Source organism: Budorcas taxicolor, chromosome 7 (assembly GCF_023091745.1).
Source record: "Budorcas taxicolor isolate Tak-1 chromosome 7, Takin1.1, whole genome shotgun sequence".
Lineage (NCBI taxonomy): Eukaryota > Metazoa > Chordata > Mammalia > Artiodactyla > Bovidae > Budorcas > Budorcas taxicolor.
Window position 1 is genome coordinate 4,714,941 of NC_068916.1, and position 17,123 is coordinate 4,732,063.

The 17,123-nt window shown below is 42.4% G+C and overlaps 1 protein-coding gene across 50 annotated transcripts in view; it reads right to left on the reverse strand.

The window, feature by feature from the left end:
• Positions 1-17,123, reverse strand: part of OBSCN (obscurin, cytoskeletal calmodulin and titin-interacting RhoGEF) — a 233,171-nt gene that overhangs the window by 192,424 nt on the left and 23,624 nt on the right. For 49 of the 50 annotated variants that reach the window (XM_052643400.1, XM_052643406.1, XM_052643407.1 and 46 more), the window contains exon 8: positions 297-572. In XM_052643400.1, the coding sequence (XP_052499360.1) occupies positions 297-572 (276 nt within the window). The remainder of the gene's footprint in view (positions 1-296; positions 573-17,123) is intronic. The other variant, XM_052643386.1, reaches the window with a different exon arrangement.

A 17,123-nucleotide genomic window follows, 5' to 3' on the forward strand; every position in this document is an offset into this window, starting at 1 on the left:
CAGAACCAGAGGCCCAGACACCAGGGAACACCCAGATGACCCTGGGCAGATGCTGGGAACTGACGGCCGTGCATCACTGTGTGGAAACGCCACTCTGGCTTTACAGGATGCCCTTCTCCCTTCTGTTCACACCCTCCCATCCAGCGCCCTTTGCCCAGCCTTGTGTATGAAAATGGGGGTGGGAGGACAGAAGACCAAAAGAGATGAAGTCTAGGGGAAAGATCATCGGGTCTGTCAGGGGTGCAAGCCTGTCCCATCACCTCCACATAAGGCTAACTTACTACCTCCAAACTGACCTGTGACGTCCAGGTGGAAGGAGACCTTCTGGCCCCCGGCCTCGCAGCTGTACTCCCCGGCGTCCGCCTTGCCCGCCTGTTGCACCACCAGCCGCCTGGTGCAGCCCTTGGCCTCCAAGTGCACTTTCGAGCTCGAACTCAGCTTCTTCCCGTCCTTGTACCAGGTCACCTCTGTCTGGGCCTGGGCCACCTCGCAGCTCAGCGTGGCACTGGTTCCCGCCACGGCCTTTACCTCCTTATGCATTGGCTGCCCCTTGATAAACACTGCAGAGGACTCTAGGCACAGAGAGGGATACACAGTGTCAGAGACACAAATCAGATCCTATTCCAGGGGATCTTCCCGACCCAGGGATCGGACACACATCCCTGGTGTCTCCTGCATGGGCAGGCAGATTCTTTTCCTCTAGCACCACCTGGGAAGCCCAAACCAGCTTATGAGACCAAAACTTCAGGGTTCAGGAAATTTTCTCCTTGGAGCCAGTGATGCCCTAAGCCCAGAAGGGTGCACAGGTAAAGAGTCTGATATGTCTCCTATGTCAGAACCTCACGTGTATTATAGTCATGTTCTAACTCAAAAGTAATTCCTAAGGCTGGGAGAAGGTGGCCAAGGTTATCCCAGCATCTGTCACAGCTAGTTCATTGTCCTTCCCACATGACAGTCACCGCTGGTGAACAGACCGAATTGTGAGATCTTGTATCCCCAGAACCAGGCATAGGGTATATTCCCCACAAACTAGTCCACGTTTTTCAAGGTATAACGCATATGTAAAGTACATGAATTCATTTAAAGCTCAATAAAGTTTAGGTGTACCTATCCCCATGTGACCAAAACACATCAGTTCAGTTCAGTCGCTCAGTCGTGTCCGACTCTCTGCGACCCCGTGAATTGCAGCACGCCAGGCCTCCCAATCCATCACCAACTCCCGGATTTCACTCAAACTCACGTCCATCGAGTCAGTGATGCCATCCAGCCATCTCATTCTCTGTCATCCCCTTCTCCTCCTGCCCCCAATCTCTCCCAGCATCAGAGTCTTTTCCAGTGAGTCAACTCTTCGCATCAGGTGACCAAAGTATTGGAGTTTCAGCTTCAACATCAGTCCTTCCAATGAACACCCAGGACTGATCTCCTTTAGGATGGACTGGTTGGATCTCCTTGCAGTCCAAGAGACTCTCAAGAGTCTTCTCCAACACCACAGTGAAAAAGCATCAATTCTTCGGCGCTCAGCTTTCTTCACAGTCCAACTCTCACAACCATACATGACCACTGGAAAAAACCATAGCCTTGACTAGATGGACCTTTATTGGCAAAGTAATGTCTCTGCTTTTGAATATGCTATCTAGGTTGGTCATAACTTTCCTTCCAAGGAGTAAGTATCTTTTAATTTCATGGCTGCAGTCACCATCTGCAGTGATTTTGGAGCCCCAAAAAATAAAAGTCTGACACTGTTTCCCCATCTATTTCCCATGAAGTGATGGGACCAGATGTGAGACCTTTATATCAGATGCCATGATCTTAGTTTTCTGAATGTTGAGCTTTAAGCCAACTTTTTCACTCTCTTCTTTCACTTTCATCAGGAGGCTCTTCAGTTCCTCTTCACTTTCTGCCATAAGGGTGGTGTCATCTGCACATCTGAGGTTACTGATATTTCTCCCGGCAATCTTGATTCCAGCTTGTGCTTCCTCCATCAACAGACAACATTTCCAGCTCCCCATTCACTACTGACCATGCCCCCAAAGTCACCTTTTGACCTTTATCACCATCAACTACTTTTACCTGTTCTTTGACTTCACATGAATGGAATTAAACATCATATGTTCTTTGGGTCTGTTTTCTTCCACTCAACATAACGCCTGTAAGATCTATCTCTGCTATGCATACGGCAGCAGCCTGTTCTTTCATACCGATGGATGGGATCTGTCGTTTGAGCAAGCACCACGATTTATTTTCTCCTCTTTTCTCTTATGGTTCATTTGGGTTGCTTCCAATGTGGCGATGTGATGTGTGAAGTTGCTATGAACATTCTTTCACGTATCTTTTCGAGCACTACAATGGCTGGGACACAGAAGCATCTGCTTTTGGCTTTCACAGATATTTCCAGTTTACCAGAACTGTTTTACCAACTTATGCTGCCAACATAAGTGTGTGGAGTTCCAGTTCTCCACATCCTTACCAACAGCTTATATCACCGATTGTAATAACTGTGCATACGCCATCAAATTTAAGTAAATACAGAGAGGATCTCAGAGATTCCATGCTACAGAGGCAGTCATTCACTTATTCACTCAATCACTGATGAAACTAATGTCAATGAAGGGTCTATTATCTGCAGGCACTATGGTGGTAGCTTGGAATGCTACACCACAGCTGGAAATGTGTACAACACAGTCTCTGTGCTTATAGATCCCACTTTCTATTGAGGAAAGATAAGCAAACATATAAACCTGACAATGATGTAATGCTAAGTTGAGTGCTGTGATGAAGTAAGTGATATGCTAGAGAAAAGGGACTGATTGGTGGCTTAGATATGGCGGTCAGAGCAAACCTTGCTAAGGAGTGATGTTTAGGTGAAGGCTAAGTGATAGAAGGGAGGTAGCCCTGAAGAAAGCTGAGCGGGTCACTATAATAGAGATGAGACCTACAGCCAAGGCTCTCCTAAAGCGAAAGATATGGAATGAGTGAGGAAGGTAAAAGGGAATTGCACTTTTAGAACCACACTGGGCATCCGATTTTCTCCTGTGGACACTGCTGCTCCTTGGTACGGCATGACAATATAAGGTATAGGGTTGCTACTATGAAACAAGAATACTGTCCATGCTGTGGACACCTTGTGTGAATAGAGAGACGAAGTTAGAGATTGAGGAGGCAAGCCTCCGGGGAAAAGAGACTTTGAGGAATTGAGCCCCACACTCAGTTACATTTCCCCCAAGATGTTTGATGATTTCCCCAGCTGCATGATCCAGGGGACTATGAAGCTAAGCAGAAGATCTCTGAAAAGTAGAGCAGACATTTTAGCACCTTGCATTAACAGAGAGACAAAGACAGGGTTGAGTCTCTGCTTGGAAAGAGACCCTCACCCCTGCCCAAGTCTCTGCAGGAATCCTTGGAGGATGCCCCGGACTAGAAGCCAACCAGACACAGACGACCCTGATCAAAACTACAATGCAGCCTTGAGTCACTGCAGTACCGGGACAGGCTAAAATTCTTAGTTGTTTCCTTTATCCCCAGCAAAAGAAATACTGATCCTCTTTCTAAAGTAAGATAATATCATCCATGTTCAAAAAAAAAAAACTATATCTGACCATCAACTGAAAATTCACTGGCTTGCCAAGGACAGGAGTAAATAGGAATTTTTAAAAAGGCAATATTAGATGATCAGTTTTATGGTTATCAGACCAGGAGTTAACCATGTGCGCAGTTGCTAAGTTGTGTCTGACTCTTAGCGACTCCATGAACTGTAGCCCACCAGGCTCCTCTATCCATAGGATTTCCCAGGCAATAACACTGGAGTGGGTTGTCATTTCCTCCTCCAGGGGATCTTCCCAACCCAGGGACTGAACCCATGTCTCTTGTGTCTCCTGAACCTGGGGAGCTGATATATAAGCATGATAATATTTCTTTAATATGAAAGAAAAGAAAATAGGTCAAATATAAAAATTTTACTACCAACTCTAAAATCTATAGATTCTATAAGAAATTAAACAAACATAAATTATAAAATGGGAAAATAGAACTGAAAGCAAACACACTATAAGTGGATTTGACAACAGATTAGATACAAAGGAACAGAAAACTAGTGAACTAGAGGACAGAGCTAAAGAAAACATCCCAACTAAAGTAGAGAGAGAGAAAGAATTGAGGTAGAGAGAAGAGAGAAAAAAAGAATTGAGGTAGAGAGAAAGATACATGAGAGACACAGGAGAAAAACTTACTCCATGACTGAGCAAAGACAAAAATCTGCACTCAAAATTCTCTGGAATTCTAACCCAGATGAATACAAAGAAAACCATACCTAGGTGCATCAATATAAACTGCTGAAAGTCAAAAACAGTATCTTAAAAAGAACAGGGAAAGAAAGATGGGACCTTGAGGGGAGATAAATCTGACAGTTGATATTCCAAAAAATACGTGGAATCTGGAGGGTGGTGGAATAGTCTCTTTTAAAAAAAAAAAAATTTAATATAGTTTGGAGGGTGGATTGTTAAACTGTAATTTGATACTGAGAGAAAATAACCCTCAGAATATTGGGCTAGACTCTGGCTCTGTATTTCTCTGGCTATACGAACTTTGGCAAGTTACGGAGTTTCTTTTTGTGCCTTATCTTAAAATGGGAATTCCTCTTCCTGAAGCGGGTGTGAAACTTAGACAAGTAAACAGACAAGAAGCACTCATAGAATCTGGCCCTAGGCGTATGATTAATACGTGTTAGCTGCTATGTCGTCAGTTTTGCGAGGAAACGGGCTTCTAGGTGGCATGATCACACACTCCTCACTCCCTAATAGCTACCTTGAGGAACATTAAGAAGCTTCAAGGAACCCACCTGCGACACTGAGCTGGAAGGAAACCTTCCAGGTCCCGACTTTTCAACCAGACTCCCCAGGCTCTGCCTTGCCCACCTGCTGCACCACCAGGCTCCAGGTGCAGACCTTGGCCTCCACATACACTTCCAAGCTTCTGCCCTCTTTGAATCATGTAACCTCTGTCTGGACTACCTTACAGCTTAGCGTGGCTCTGGCCCCCCACCTCAGCCTTCACTTCCCCGCATGGAAAACATCAATGTGGGATCTGAGGACAGGGAGGAACAAGCGGTCAGAGACAATCAAATTTCTAGAACTGGATGAGGGCTCGCCTTCTGGAACTCAAAACTAGAATGCCTCGGCCCCAAGCTGGCCCTATTCCTAGCTTTCTCAAGGCAGGGAACTTCACAGGGAGAAGATGCACAAAGCAGGGAACAGGATAGTTCTTGGAATCTGAACGCTCCCAGTTCAGTCGTGTTCAGGTTGATATATGCTACAACCCAGGTTTACTCATCACCTGTGATCTCATAATTACTCTAACAAAGGGAGGCATAATTTGAGGCTGGCACATCAAAGAACTGGTATTCTCAGGGAGAGTTGCTTATACCATGTTACCAAACACAGGCGATTCTCTTGTCACAGGAACATCAATATGCTAACACAGTCTACAACTTCTAACAGGCCAACCACCATTGGTGTAATCAGATCGTGTAATCAAATCCTTGGCCTTGTAATCAGATGTTCTTTTTTAATTAACTTATTGTATTTGCTTCATATCACATTACTCTAGAACCCATTCTATTACTCCAGATTTGATTTTCTCCTTTATAAAATAAATTCATTGGTAATTCTTTCAGTGAGATTTTGTGAATGATAAATTCTCTCCACTTACTCTGTGCTCTTCACTGCTGTTGATAAACCTAAAGAAGAATAAATATCATCCCATTAATCTTTTTTCTCTTTGGAAATAGATGGAGAAACAGTGGAAACAGTGGCTGACATTATTTTCTTGGGCTCCAAAATCACTGCAGATGGTGACTGCAGCCATGAAATTAAAAGACGCTTGCTCCTTGGAAGGGAAGTTATGACCAATCTGGACAGCATGTTAAAAAGCAGAGACATTACTTTGCCAACAAAGGTCCGTCTAGTCAAGGCTATGGTTTTTCCAGTGGTCATATATAGATGTGAGAGTTGGACTATAAAGAAAGCTGAGTGCTGAAAAACTGGTGCTTTTGAACTGTGGTGTTGGAGAAGACTCTTGAGAGTCCCTTGGACTGCAAGGAGATCCAACCAGTCCATCCTAAAGGAGATCAGTCCTGGGTGTTCATTGAAAGGACTGATGTTGAAGCTGAAACTCCAATACTTTGGCCACCTGATGCGAAGAGTTGACTCATTGGAAAAGCCCCTGATGCTGGGAAAGATTGAAGGCGGGAGGAGAAGGGGACGACAGAGGATGAGATGGTTGGATGGCATCACCGACTCGATGGAAGTGAGTTTGAGTGAACTCCGGGAGATGGTGATGGACAGGGAGGCCTGGCGTGCTGCAGTTCATGGGGTTGCAAAGAGTCGGACACAACTGAACGACTGAACTGAACTGAAGATCTCCTCTTGGTTTTTGACCTTCTGCAGTTCACTATAATGTGTCTAGCTGAGACTGTTTTTACAATTTCCAGTATTACTTACAAATCTTACAGTTTAGGATTTATGTCTTTTATCATTTCTAAAATGTCTCCAATTATTTCCTTTATTATTTCATCTTCCTCATTATTTCCAGTCTCTCCTAGAAGTCTTTTTAGACATACATGTGGCCTGCTTCTCATCTCTATTCTATTGTTAACTGTTATTTTTTACTTCTTTGTGATTCATTCTGACTTTCTCAGATATATCTTCTAATTCAGTAATTTTATGTTCAACTATGTTTAATTTGCTGTTTATTCCTCTTCTAAATTGTTCATTATAAATTTTATGTCTCCTTTCCAGGAAATTTCACTTGTTCCTTTAAATCTGCTTGTTCTTTTCCCTAGTATTAACTTTTTCTGACGTTTTCAAGTCCTCCATACATCTTTTTAATCATTTTAAATAGATTTATATTCTCTTTCAGACTGTTGTTCTATCATCTGAAGTTCCTGGGTGGTCTAATCTTGCTCATGTTTGTAAGTTCCAACTCTCATTTATATTGGATAATTCCTCTGATACTTAGATTTTTATTGTGAGAGCATATTTATCAGGGATTCTTTTTAAAAGACTTTTATTTATTTGGCCATGCCACGCAGCTTATGGGATCTTAATTCCCCAATCAGGGATTGAACTTAGGCTCTTGGAAGTGAAAGTGGGGAGTCCCAACCACTGAGCCCCCAAGGAATTCCCCAGGGATTCATTAAGTATGACCTGGTAGTGGAGGGGTATCCCTCCTGAATGCTTTCCATTTACTCCCGTCAGGTGTTCCAGGAGTATCGCTGGCCTAGAGCTTCATTTTTAGCTTAACTTCTTATTCTGGGGTCCCAAATATGATACATTCACATTCCAATCCATTTCTTTTCACACCCAAGCCAAGGAAAATAGAAAAATACTTTGACACCTCCCTGGGCTATGGGTAGTTTACTTTTCTGGTCCAACTTTTCCTTAAACACGTGGTTCTGTAAGGTTCTCAGATTTGTACCATTGTCTCAGCTCCAGTCCTCTAACTCTCTTGAAGCAAAGTTCCTACTGCCTATTTGCAAGTCAGACCCAGATCCCTGAAACCAAAACCCCACAACAACATCAGTGCACCAGCTCATCACTGACTGCTTTAGTCTTTCATTCCACTTCGCTTCCAACCTAGAAATTTCCCTTTTTCCCCCCTGCCAGTTCAGATATTAACTTAACCTAACACCTCATGCAAACAGTTGACTCACTGGAAAAGACTTTGACGTTGGGAGGAATTGGGGGCAGGAGGAGAAGGGGACGACAGAGGATGAGATGGCTGGATGGCATCACGGACTCGATGGACGTGAATCTGAGTGAACTCCGGGAGTTGGTGATGGACAGGGAGGCCTGGTGTGCTGCGATTCATGGGGTCGCAAAGAGCTGGACACGACTGAGCGACTGAACTGAACTGAACTGAACTTTGCTACATTTTGTCCACAAGAAAAGGCCATGTGAAGATACAGGAAGAGAGCTCTCACAAGAAACTGATTATGATGGCACCTTGATATTGGACTTCCAACCTCCAGAACTGCAAGGAAAAATAAAGGTTTGTTGTTGAGGCCATATAAGCTGTGGTATTTTGCTATAAAAACCTGAGCTGACTAATACACTGGATAAATAAAGTACACTGTACCTCTCCTCTTGAACTCTTTAAAATGTTCGATAGTTAAAAGCCAAAGATCATCACACACTGAATAAGTTTACGATGCACACAGAGATGATGCATAAGACAATTGGTAACATAAAGAAGAGACGACAAAAGTACTTATATGTAAGTTCTACAAGTCAACTGAAGTAGTAAAATTCTGGATTCTAAGCAGGTGGTGAGGAGTATGTTTATTGCAATCCCTAGGGTAACTACTGTGTCACAACAGACAAATTAAAATGCAATACTAAAAACATCATAAATAACCCCAAAAGATAGGAAAGGTAAAGAGAGACAAAACAAAAATAAATATTAAGGCAGTAGACCAGAATTCAAATAATTACCACATTAATAACAAGTCTAGTCTAAACACACCTATTATAAGAAAGAGATTGTTGGGATGTGTAAAAATGACCCAACATTATGTTGTCTGCAGGAAACTCACATCAAATATGTATAGATAAAAGAATGAAACAATATATACAATGCAAACACTAATCGAGACAAATCTTGTGTATCTACATTAATACCAAATAGGACAGACTTTTGAGCCAATAAAATTACCAGCAATACAGAGGAGTATTACCTAAAGATAAACCAGTCAACATACAAAGAAGACATAACGATTCTAAATGAGTAAGCACCAAATAGCAGAGCTTCAAAAAACATGAGACAGAGTCTGCCAGAACTGAGAGTAAAGCCAGAAATGCCAGTTACAGCTGGGGACGTCAGCACTCTTCATGCACTACCTGGTAGAACTCACAGACAGAACACCGTTAGACGCCGAACCAGTAACCAGCACGATTCGACACGTGTAAGACACTCCACCCAAGGGCAAACTAGGCATCCCTTTCAAGTGTACGTGGAACAGTCACCAACATCTACCATACTGTGGTTTACTAAGAAAGCTCTGAACATTTCTAAAATCTAAAAAACCATAAAGTATGTGCTAGTATAGACTAGGAATCAACAACAGAGAGGTAACAGCGAAATCTCTAAGCACTTGGAAATTAAACAACACACCTCTGAATAATACAGCAGTCAAAGAATTTTTTTCAAGCAAAATTAGTAAATATTTTAGGCTGCATAACAGTGAAAATACAGCATATCAACATTTCAAGAATAAAGTTAAAGCAGCACTTAAAGGAAATTTAAAGTATTAAACATTTATTTTATAAAAGAAGAAAGATTTCCATCAGAAATCTAAGTTTATACCTTAAGAAAGTCAACAAAGAAAAGATTAGAAAGAAGGAAATAATAAGGATAACTTAAATCAATGAAATTAAAAATAAAATCTATGAAACCTACATCTGGTTCTTTGAAAAGATCAATAAAATTGATAAACCTTTAACAAGAGAAAGAAAGAAGATATAAACTGACAATACCAGGAATGAAAGAAGAAATATCACTACATACACTGCAGATATTAAAAATGAACAGAGAAAGACTGCAAACAACTCTATGAGCATGAAATAAACAAATCTGATGAAGTAATCAACTTCTTAAAATCCAAAAACTAAAAAAAAAAAAAAATTGCCAAGAGGAAACAGATAAACTATATACTTTCATAAGTATAGACAAAATGTTTTTATTATTTAGACCTCCAAAAAAGAAATCTCTGGGCCAGGATGACTTCACTGGTTTATCCAGTGAAATAACTAAAAAAGAAATTAAAGAAGGAATAGAACAACATAGATTCTACACAATCTCTTTCAGAAAACAGAAGCAAAGAGAATACTCTTCAACACACTTTGTGATTCCAGCATTATCCTGATACCAAAGCCAGACAAAGACAGTATAAGAAAGCTACAAACCAAAATTCCTCATGCACATAAATACAAAAGTACTCAATCAAATATTTTCAAACTGAATCCAGTAACACATAAAAAGAACAACACACCACAAACAACCAAATGGGCATAATCCAAGAAATGCAAGGCTGCTTTCAATATTTTAAAATCATCCTAAGACATGTTAGCAAAATGGCAAAATAATAACTTTTAAAAAAAAACTCTCTTCCATGAAATCAATTAAGACATTTGCAAAAATTGTTGTAATCAACTTTCTCAAAGCTCTGGAAATTAACCAAAGGCTTCTTAGCAATCTGAGGAGCATACAGTCAAGAAAAACAACCACATCTTGGTAAGAACAGCAAAACATGGTATTTTAACTTGCCCAATCCTCATACCCTTCTCCCTGGTTCTGACGTAGCCTTGAAAACCAACAGTCCACTATCACAATGAAAACCAGCAATTGGAAGCCTCCTGGTAGGTAAAGAATGAAATGAGGGCTCTTTCACAGTTCCATTCCCAGAGAATAGTCATTATTTAAGCTGACTAGTGGTTCCTTGCCAGAGAAGGCAATGGCACCCCACTCCAGCACTCTTGCCTGGGAAATCCCATGGGCAGAGGAGCCTGGTAGGCTACAGTCCATGGGATCAGGAAGGGTCGGACACGACTGAGCGACTTCCCCTTCTCTTTTCCTTTTCATGCATTGGAGAAGGAAATGGAAACCCACTCCAGTGTTCTTGCCTGGAGAATCCCAGGGACGGGGGAGCCTGGTGGGCTGCCATCTATGGGGTCGCACAGAGTTGGACACGACTGAAGTGACTTTGCAGCAGCAGCAGTGGTTCCTTGCAAAACCCCACTCACAAGGCTGTCTTTATTTATTCATTATCCAAGTCTGAACAGAAGCTCACCAAGTAAAAACAGCTTTTCCCCAGGGGTATTTGTTAAAAAATAATCACAGGCAATTACTGAACACGGCTGTCTGGGTTTGTGGATAGCAATTGGCAGACAACAGGCTAATCAATGGACTTAAAAGGAAAAGCTGGATTATGAGATGTTAGTAGATGGCTTTGGAAAGCTCTGACCTCTTCCTGGGCATCTAGAAGGCCATACATCCACGATACTCAGAAGACCCCTGAGAAGGTCCTAAACTCACACATCTGCCTCATGGAAGCCTGAAGTAAAGGCAGAGGTGGATATGGCTTTGAGTTACATGCATGCAACAACACCCACACAAAGTCCCCTGGCAAAAACTGGGAGACGTACAGGTTACAGACATCAGAGGAAATCACTGTGAAATCATTAGCTGGCCAACAAGCTAACTGAAGAGAGACTTCAGTATCTTACACACACACACACACACACACACACACACGGACTTTACAGAATTCATTCAGGAAAGTCACTGAACATCCAAACAACAGCAGCAAAAGCAAACAGCAATACCAAGAAACACCAGGCAGGATGGGAGAATCTGAACTCCAGAGTTTTCCACATATTGTCACATAATATTCCAGTTATCAACAAAGAATTACATAACATGCTAAGAAACAGGAAAGCATGGCCCACACACAGGCAAAGAAACAGTCAACAGAAACTGCGCTTGAGAAAATCCAGATATTGGACTTATGAGAAAAAGTCTTTACATCAGCTATCTTAAGTATGCTTTTAAAAAACCAAAGGGAACAATTTACAATGAAATAAAGGAAGACATGAGGACAATGTCTCACCAAATAAATAATATTCATTAAGAGACATATTTTTAAAATAGAAATCCTAAATTTAAAAAGTATAATAATTGAAATGACACCTTCACTAATGAGGTATTCAACAGCCAATTTAAGCTGGCAAAAGAAAGAATCATTCAAGTTAAAGACAGGGCTCTTGAAATTAGCCAGTCTGAGGATCAGAAAGAAAAAACCATGAAGAAAACGGACAGAGCCTCAGACAGCTGTAGGACAACACGGATTGTACCGATACATGCAAGATGGGAGTCCACAGGAGGGGAGAAAGGGGCAAAGAGGTTATTTGAAGAACTGGTCAGAAACTTCCAAAACTGATAAAGAACATGAATCTATACACTTAAGAGGCTCAACAAACCCCACGAAGACAAACTGAAAAAGAGTCACACTAAGACAATGTACGTCAAACTGTCAAAGGTCAGAAAAGCAGCCAGAAGTGACCTGTCACACACAAGAGCTCCTCAATGGGACAAATGGCTGATTCCTCCTCGGAAAGCACAGAGACCAGCAGACTGTGGGATGATGTATTTAAACTGTTCAAAGAAAAAACCATCAACCAATGGTTTTAGATTTGCCAAAGCTGTCCTTCAAAAGTGGGACAGAACATAATACAGTCCCAGATTAACAAAACCTAAGGATCTCTTTGCCGGCCCACATCCTACAAAAAATTCTAAAGTAATCTTTCAGCTCAAAATGAAGATATAAGACAGGAACTTGAAACTGTATGAAATCAAAGAATGACAGCAAATGTAGCTACACAAGTAAATATAAAAGCCAGGAGCATTTTTATTCTGTAATTCATCTTGTTTTTTATATGACTTTAAAAAGGGTATACACAATAATTATAAAACTACAAAGTTAATGGATACACTATGTATAAAGACAACTTGTAACAATGAGAACATTCAGCTTGGGGCACAAGTTGTAAATATGCAGAGTTTTTATTGAAACTAAAAGCATATAATTTCAAACTTGATTATTATAAAGCTGTATGCTAATGACAAATCCCCAGGGTAATCACTTAAGAAAAAAATGAATGTATATATAAATAAAGAAATGAAAAAGTAACACAATGGCACACTAGGAAAAAATCAGTTAGTCATTAATGACAGTAATGCAGAAAGCAACAGCAAAAAGATATGACAAGAAACAGAGAACAAAATAGCAGAAGTAAGCCCTTCTTCTTAAGAATTAACAACACAAAATGAATGTGTTTCAGTGCTGTCTGTAAGAGAGTCACTTTATGTCCAGACATACAAATAGGTTGAAAGTGAAAAGATACTCCATGCAAACAGCAATCAATAGAGACCTGAGGTGGCTATACTTAAGTCAAAAGAAAAAGAAAAGACGTTACAAGACATTATATTATAATATATATAATTTTAGACTGGGCTTCCCTGGTAGCTCCGAAGGTAGAGAAGCCGCCTGCAATGATGGAGACCTGTGTTCAGTCTCTGGGGTGGGACGATCCCCAGGACTCTTGCCTGGAGAATCCCGCGGACAGAGGAGCCTGGCGGGCTACAATCCACGAAGTTACAAAGAGTTTGACAAGACCAACTAATCACAGCACAGCACATAGATTAATGATGTTACATACTGATTGAAAGAGTCTTAACTAAGAAGATAACACAGCTATAAACATGAGCGCAACTAAGCACAGCACAGCAGGAGAGCTCCAAAACACAGGAAACGAAAGCTAGGAGACTAAGACATAAACAGCTCTCCAAGAACAGCTGAAGACTTCAGTACCCTACTCCGAATAATGGACAGAATAACAGATCAATAAAGAAATCCAACATGAATAACACAACACAAGAAACTGGGCCTAACAGAATTAGAGCAGACACTCCCCCAATCAACAACAGAAGACTCTCTGACCAACAACATCAGACACTCCACCCAACAACAGCAGAAACTCCCCACAACAGCAGCAGCAGACACTCCACCCAACAACAGCAGCAGACACTCCACCCAACAACAGCAGCAGACACTCCACCCACAACAACATGAGACACTCCCCTAAACAACAGCAGCAGACACTCCACCCAACAACAGCAGCAGACACTCCACCCAACAACAGCAGACACTCCCCCCAACAGCAGCAGCAGACACTCCACCCACAACAACATGAGACACTCCCCTAAACAACAGCAGCAGCAGACACTCCACCCAACAACAGCAGCAGACACTCCACCCACAACAACAGCAGACACTCCCCCCAACAACAGCAGCAGACACTCCCCCCAACAACAACAGGAGACACTCCCCCCAACAACAGCAGACACTCAACCCGACAACAGCAGCAGACACTCCCCCCAACAGCAGCAGCAGACACTCCACCCAATAACAGCAGCAGACACTCCCCTAAACAACAGCAGCAGACACTCCACCCAACAACAGCAGACACTCCCCACAACAACAACAGCAGACACTCCACCCAACAACAGCAGCAGACACTCCACCCAACAACAGCAGCAGACACTCCCCCAATCAACAACAGAAGATACTCTGACCAACAACAGCAGACACTCCACCCACAACAACAGCAGACACTCCACCCAACAAATATAACAGACACTCCCCCCAACAACAGCAGCAGACACTCCCCCCAACAGCAGCAGCAGACACTCCACCCAACAACAGGAGACACACCCCCCAACAGCAGCAGACACTCCCCCACAACAACAGCAGACACTCCACCCAACAACAGCAGCAGACACTCCCCCCAACAGCAGCAGCAGACACTCCACCCAACAACAGGAGACACACCCCCCAACAGCAGCAGACACTCCCCCACAACAACAGCAGACACTCCACCCAACAACAGCAGCAGACACTCCCCCCAACAGCAGCAGCAGACACTCCACCCAACAACAGGAGACACACCCCCCAACAATAGCAGCAGACACTCCACCCACAACAGCAGACACTCCACCCACAACATCAGACACTCCACCCAACAAATATAACAGACACACCCCCCAACAACAACAGCAGACACTCCACCCACAACAACAGCAGACACTCCACCCAACAAATATAACAGACACTCCCCCCAACAACAGCAGCAGACACTCCCCCCAACAACAGCAGACACTCCACCCACAACAACAGCAGACACTCCACCCAACAAATATAACAGACACTCCCCCCAACAACAGCAGCAGACACTCCCCCCAAAAACAACAGCAGACACTCCCCCCAACAACAGCAGCAGACACTCCCCCCAACAACAACAGCAGACACTCCACCCAACAACAGCAGCAGACACTCCCCCCAACAACAACAGCAGACACTCCCCCCAGCAACAGCAGCAGACACATTTTGCTCAAGTACCTACGGAACACTCTCTAATATATGTTAAGCCATAAAACGAGTCTCAGTAAATCTCAAAAGACTGAAAGCATACCAAGAATCTTTTTGACTATGATGGAATGAAACTAAAAATCAATAATTGAAGGAAAACTAGAAAATTCACAATCATATGTCAAAGTTAAACAATACGCTCAAGAGAGATTTACAAGGAAAATTAGAAAATATTTGGCGATAAATGAAAATGAAAGCACAGCATACCGAAACTTATGAGATGCAGTGAAAGCAGGGTTTCCTACCATCCAGAGCTATAAATTATGTGCCTTAAGAAAAAGAAGATTACGTGAAACCCAAGCTCAGAAGAATGAAAACAATAAAGACTAGAGCACAAATAAACGAAATAGAGAATACAAAAGTGACAGAAAGAACTGACAAAACCAAAAGGTGGTTTCTTGAAAAGATCGACAATATTGACAAAACATTAGCTAGGCTGATCAAGAAAAACCCAGAAGACTAAAATTATTAAAATCAGGGGGAAAATAGGGACATCAATAAAGACTTTGTAAAAGTTAGAAGGATTATAACAGAATACTACAAACTACTGCATACCAACTAGATAACCTAGATGAAACGGAGAAATTCCCAGAAACACATGAACTGTCAAAACTAACACAAGCATAAATAGGAAAACTCTGAATGGACCTATAAAAAGTAAAGAGATTTAATCAGTAATCAAAAGCAAAATGAGAGGCATCCAGACCGGAAATGAAGTGAAACTATCTGCAGGTGACATGATTTGCACATGGAAAATCCTAAGGCATTCACAAAAGAACCAGCAACCAGTAAATAGATGGACTCAGAAAGGCTGCAGGCAGGCCAACGGCTATTGCCCAAGCACATATCGATCAAGTCTACCTCTTGATCAAGCCTATTTCTACGTCTTCAGTTCAGTTCAGCCGCTCAGTCGTGTCCAACTCTTCGCGACCCCATGAGTCGCAGCACGCCTGGCCTCCCTGTCCATCACCATCTCCCGCAGTTCACTCAGACTCACGTCCATCGAGTCAGTGATGCCATCCAGCCATCTCATCCTCAGTCGTCCCCTTCTCCTCCTGCCCCCAATCCCTCCCAGCATCAGAGTCTTTTCCAATGAGTCAACTCTTCACACGAGGTGGCCAAAGTACTGGAGTTTCAGCTTCAGCATATTAGGAATGAGTAATTTAAAAGGAAATTAAGAAAATAATTCCATTCACAGTAACATAAAAAAGAATAAAATACTTATCAACAAACAACACAATAAGCACAATTCTTGCACACTAAAAACTATAGCATAATTGAAAAGAAGTTAAAACACCAAAATAAATAGTAAGTCATTTCATACTGTAGACTAGGAGACTAACGCTGTTAAGATGTCAGTATTCCCCAAATTGATCTATACACTGGATGCAATCCCAATCAAAATACCACCTGCTGTTTTTGCAAAATTTAAAAAAGATGACCCTAAAATTTATGTGCAAATGCAAGAGGCCTCAAATAGCCAAATCAATGTTGTCTGGGGGAAAAAAACGTTTAAAGGATTCACATGTCCCAACTTCAAAATTCACCACAAAGTTACAATGACCCAGACTGTAGCAGACATACACACCAATAGAGTAAAATTAAGAGTCCAGATAAAACCAGATGGTGTCAAGGAGGACCACAAAGGTGGGAAGACAAACTCTGCTGCCAAAGCATAAAAAAGGCAGGAGAGAGGGGACTCAGCAGGTGCACAGCTTCGGCATGCTTAAAAATATGAGCAGCAGGAAGGGTGTGTCCAAAAACGTGGTCTCCAGGTGAGGCCTAGTGTACGCTAAGGAGGTTCCCTGCCTCAAGATTCTTCTCAGCAAAGCCCCAGGGCTGGCACTGTGGCTGGCCCACTTCTGGTAAAGCTGCTCCAAGTGTCTGAAATCTTGGGGGCAGAGTGCTGAAGGGCTGAGTCTTCAGTCAGCGATGCGAGAGCCAGCGGCACTGACTGGGACCATTGTCTGTGCTTAGATGCTCAGCTGTGTTTGACTCTTTATGAGCCCATGGACTGCAGCCCACTAGGCTCCTCTGTCCATGGGATTCTCCAGGCAAAAATAATGGAGTGGGCTTCCATGCCCTC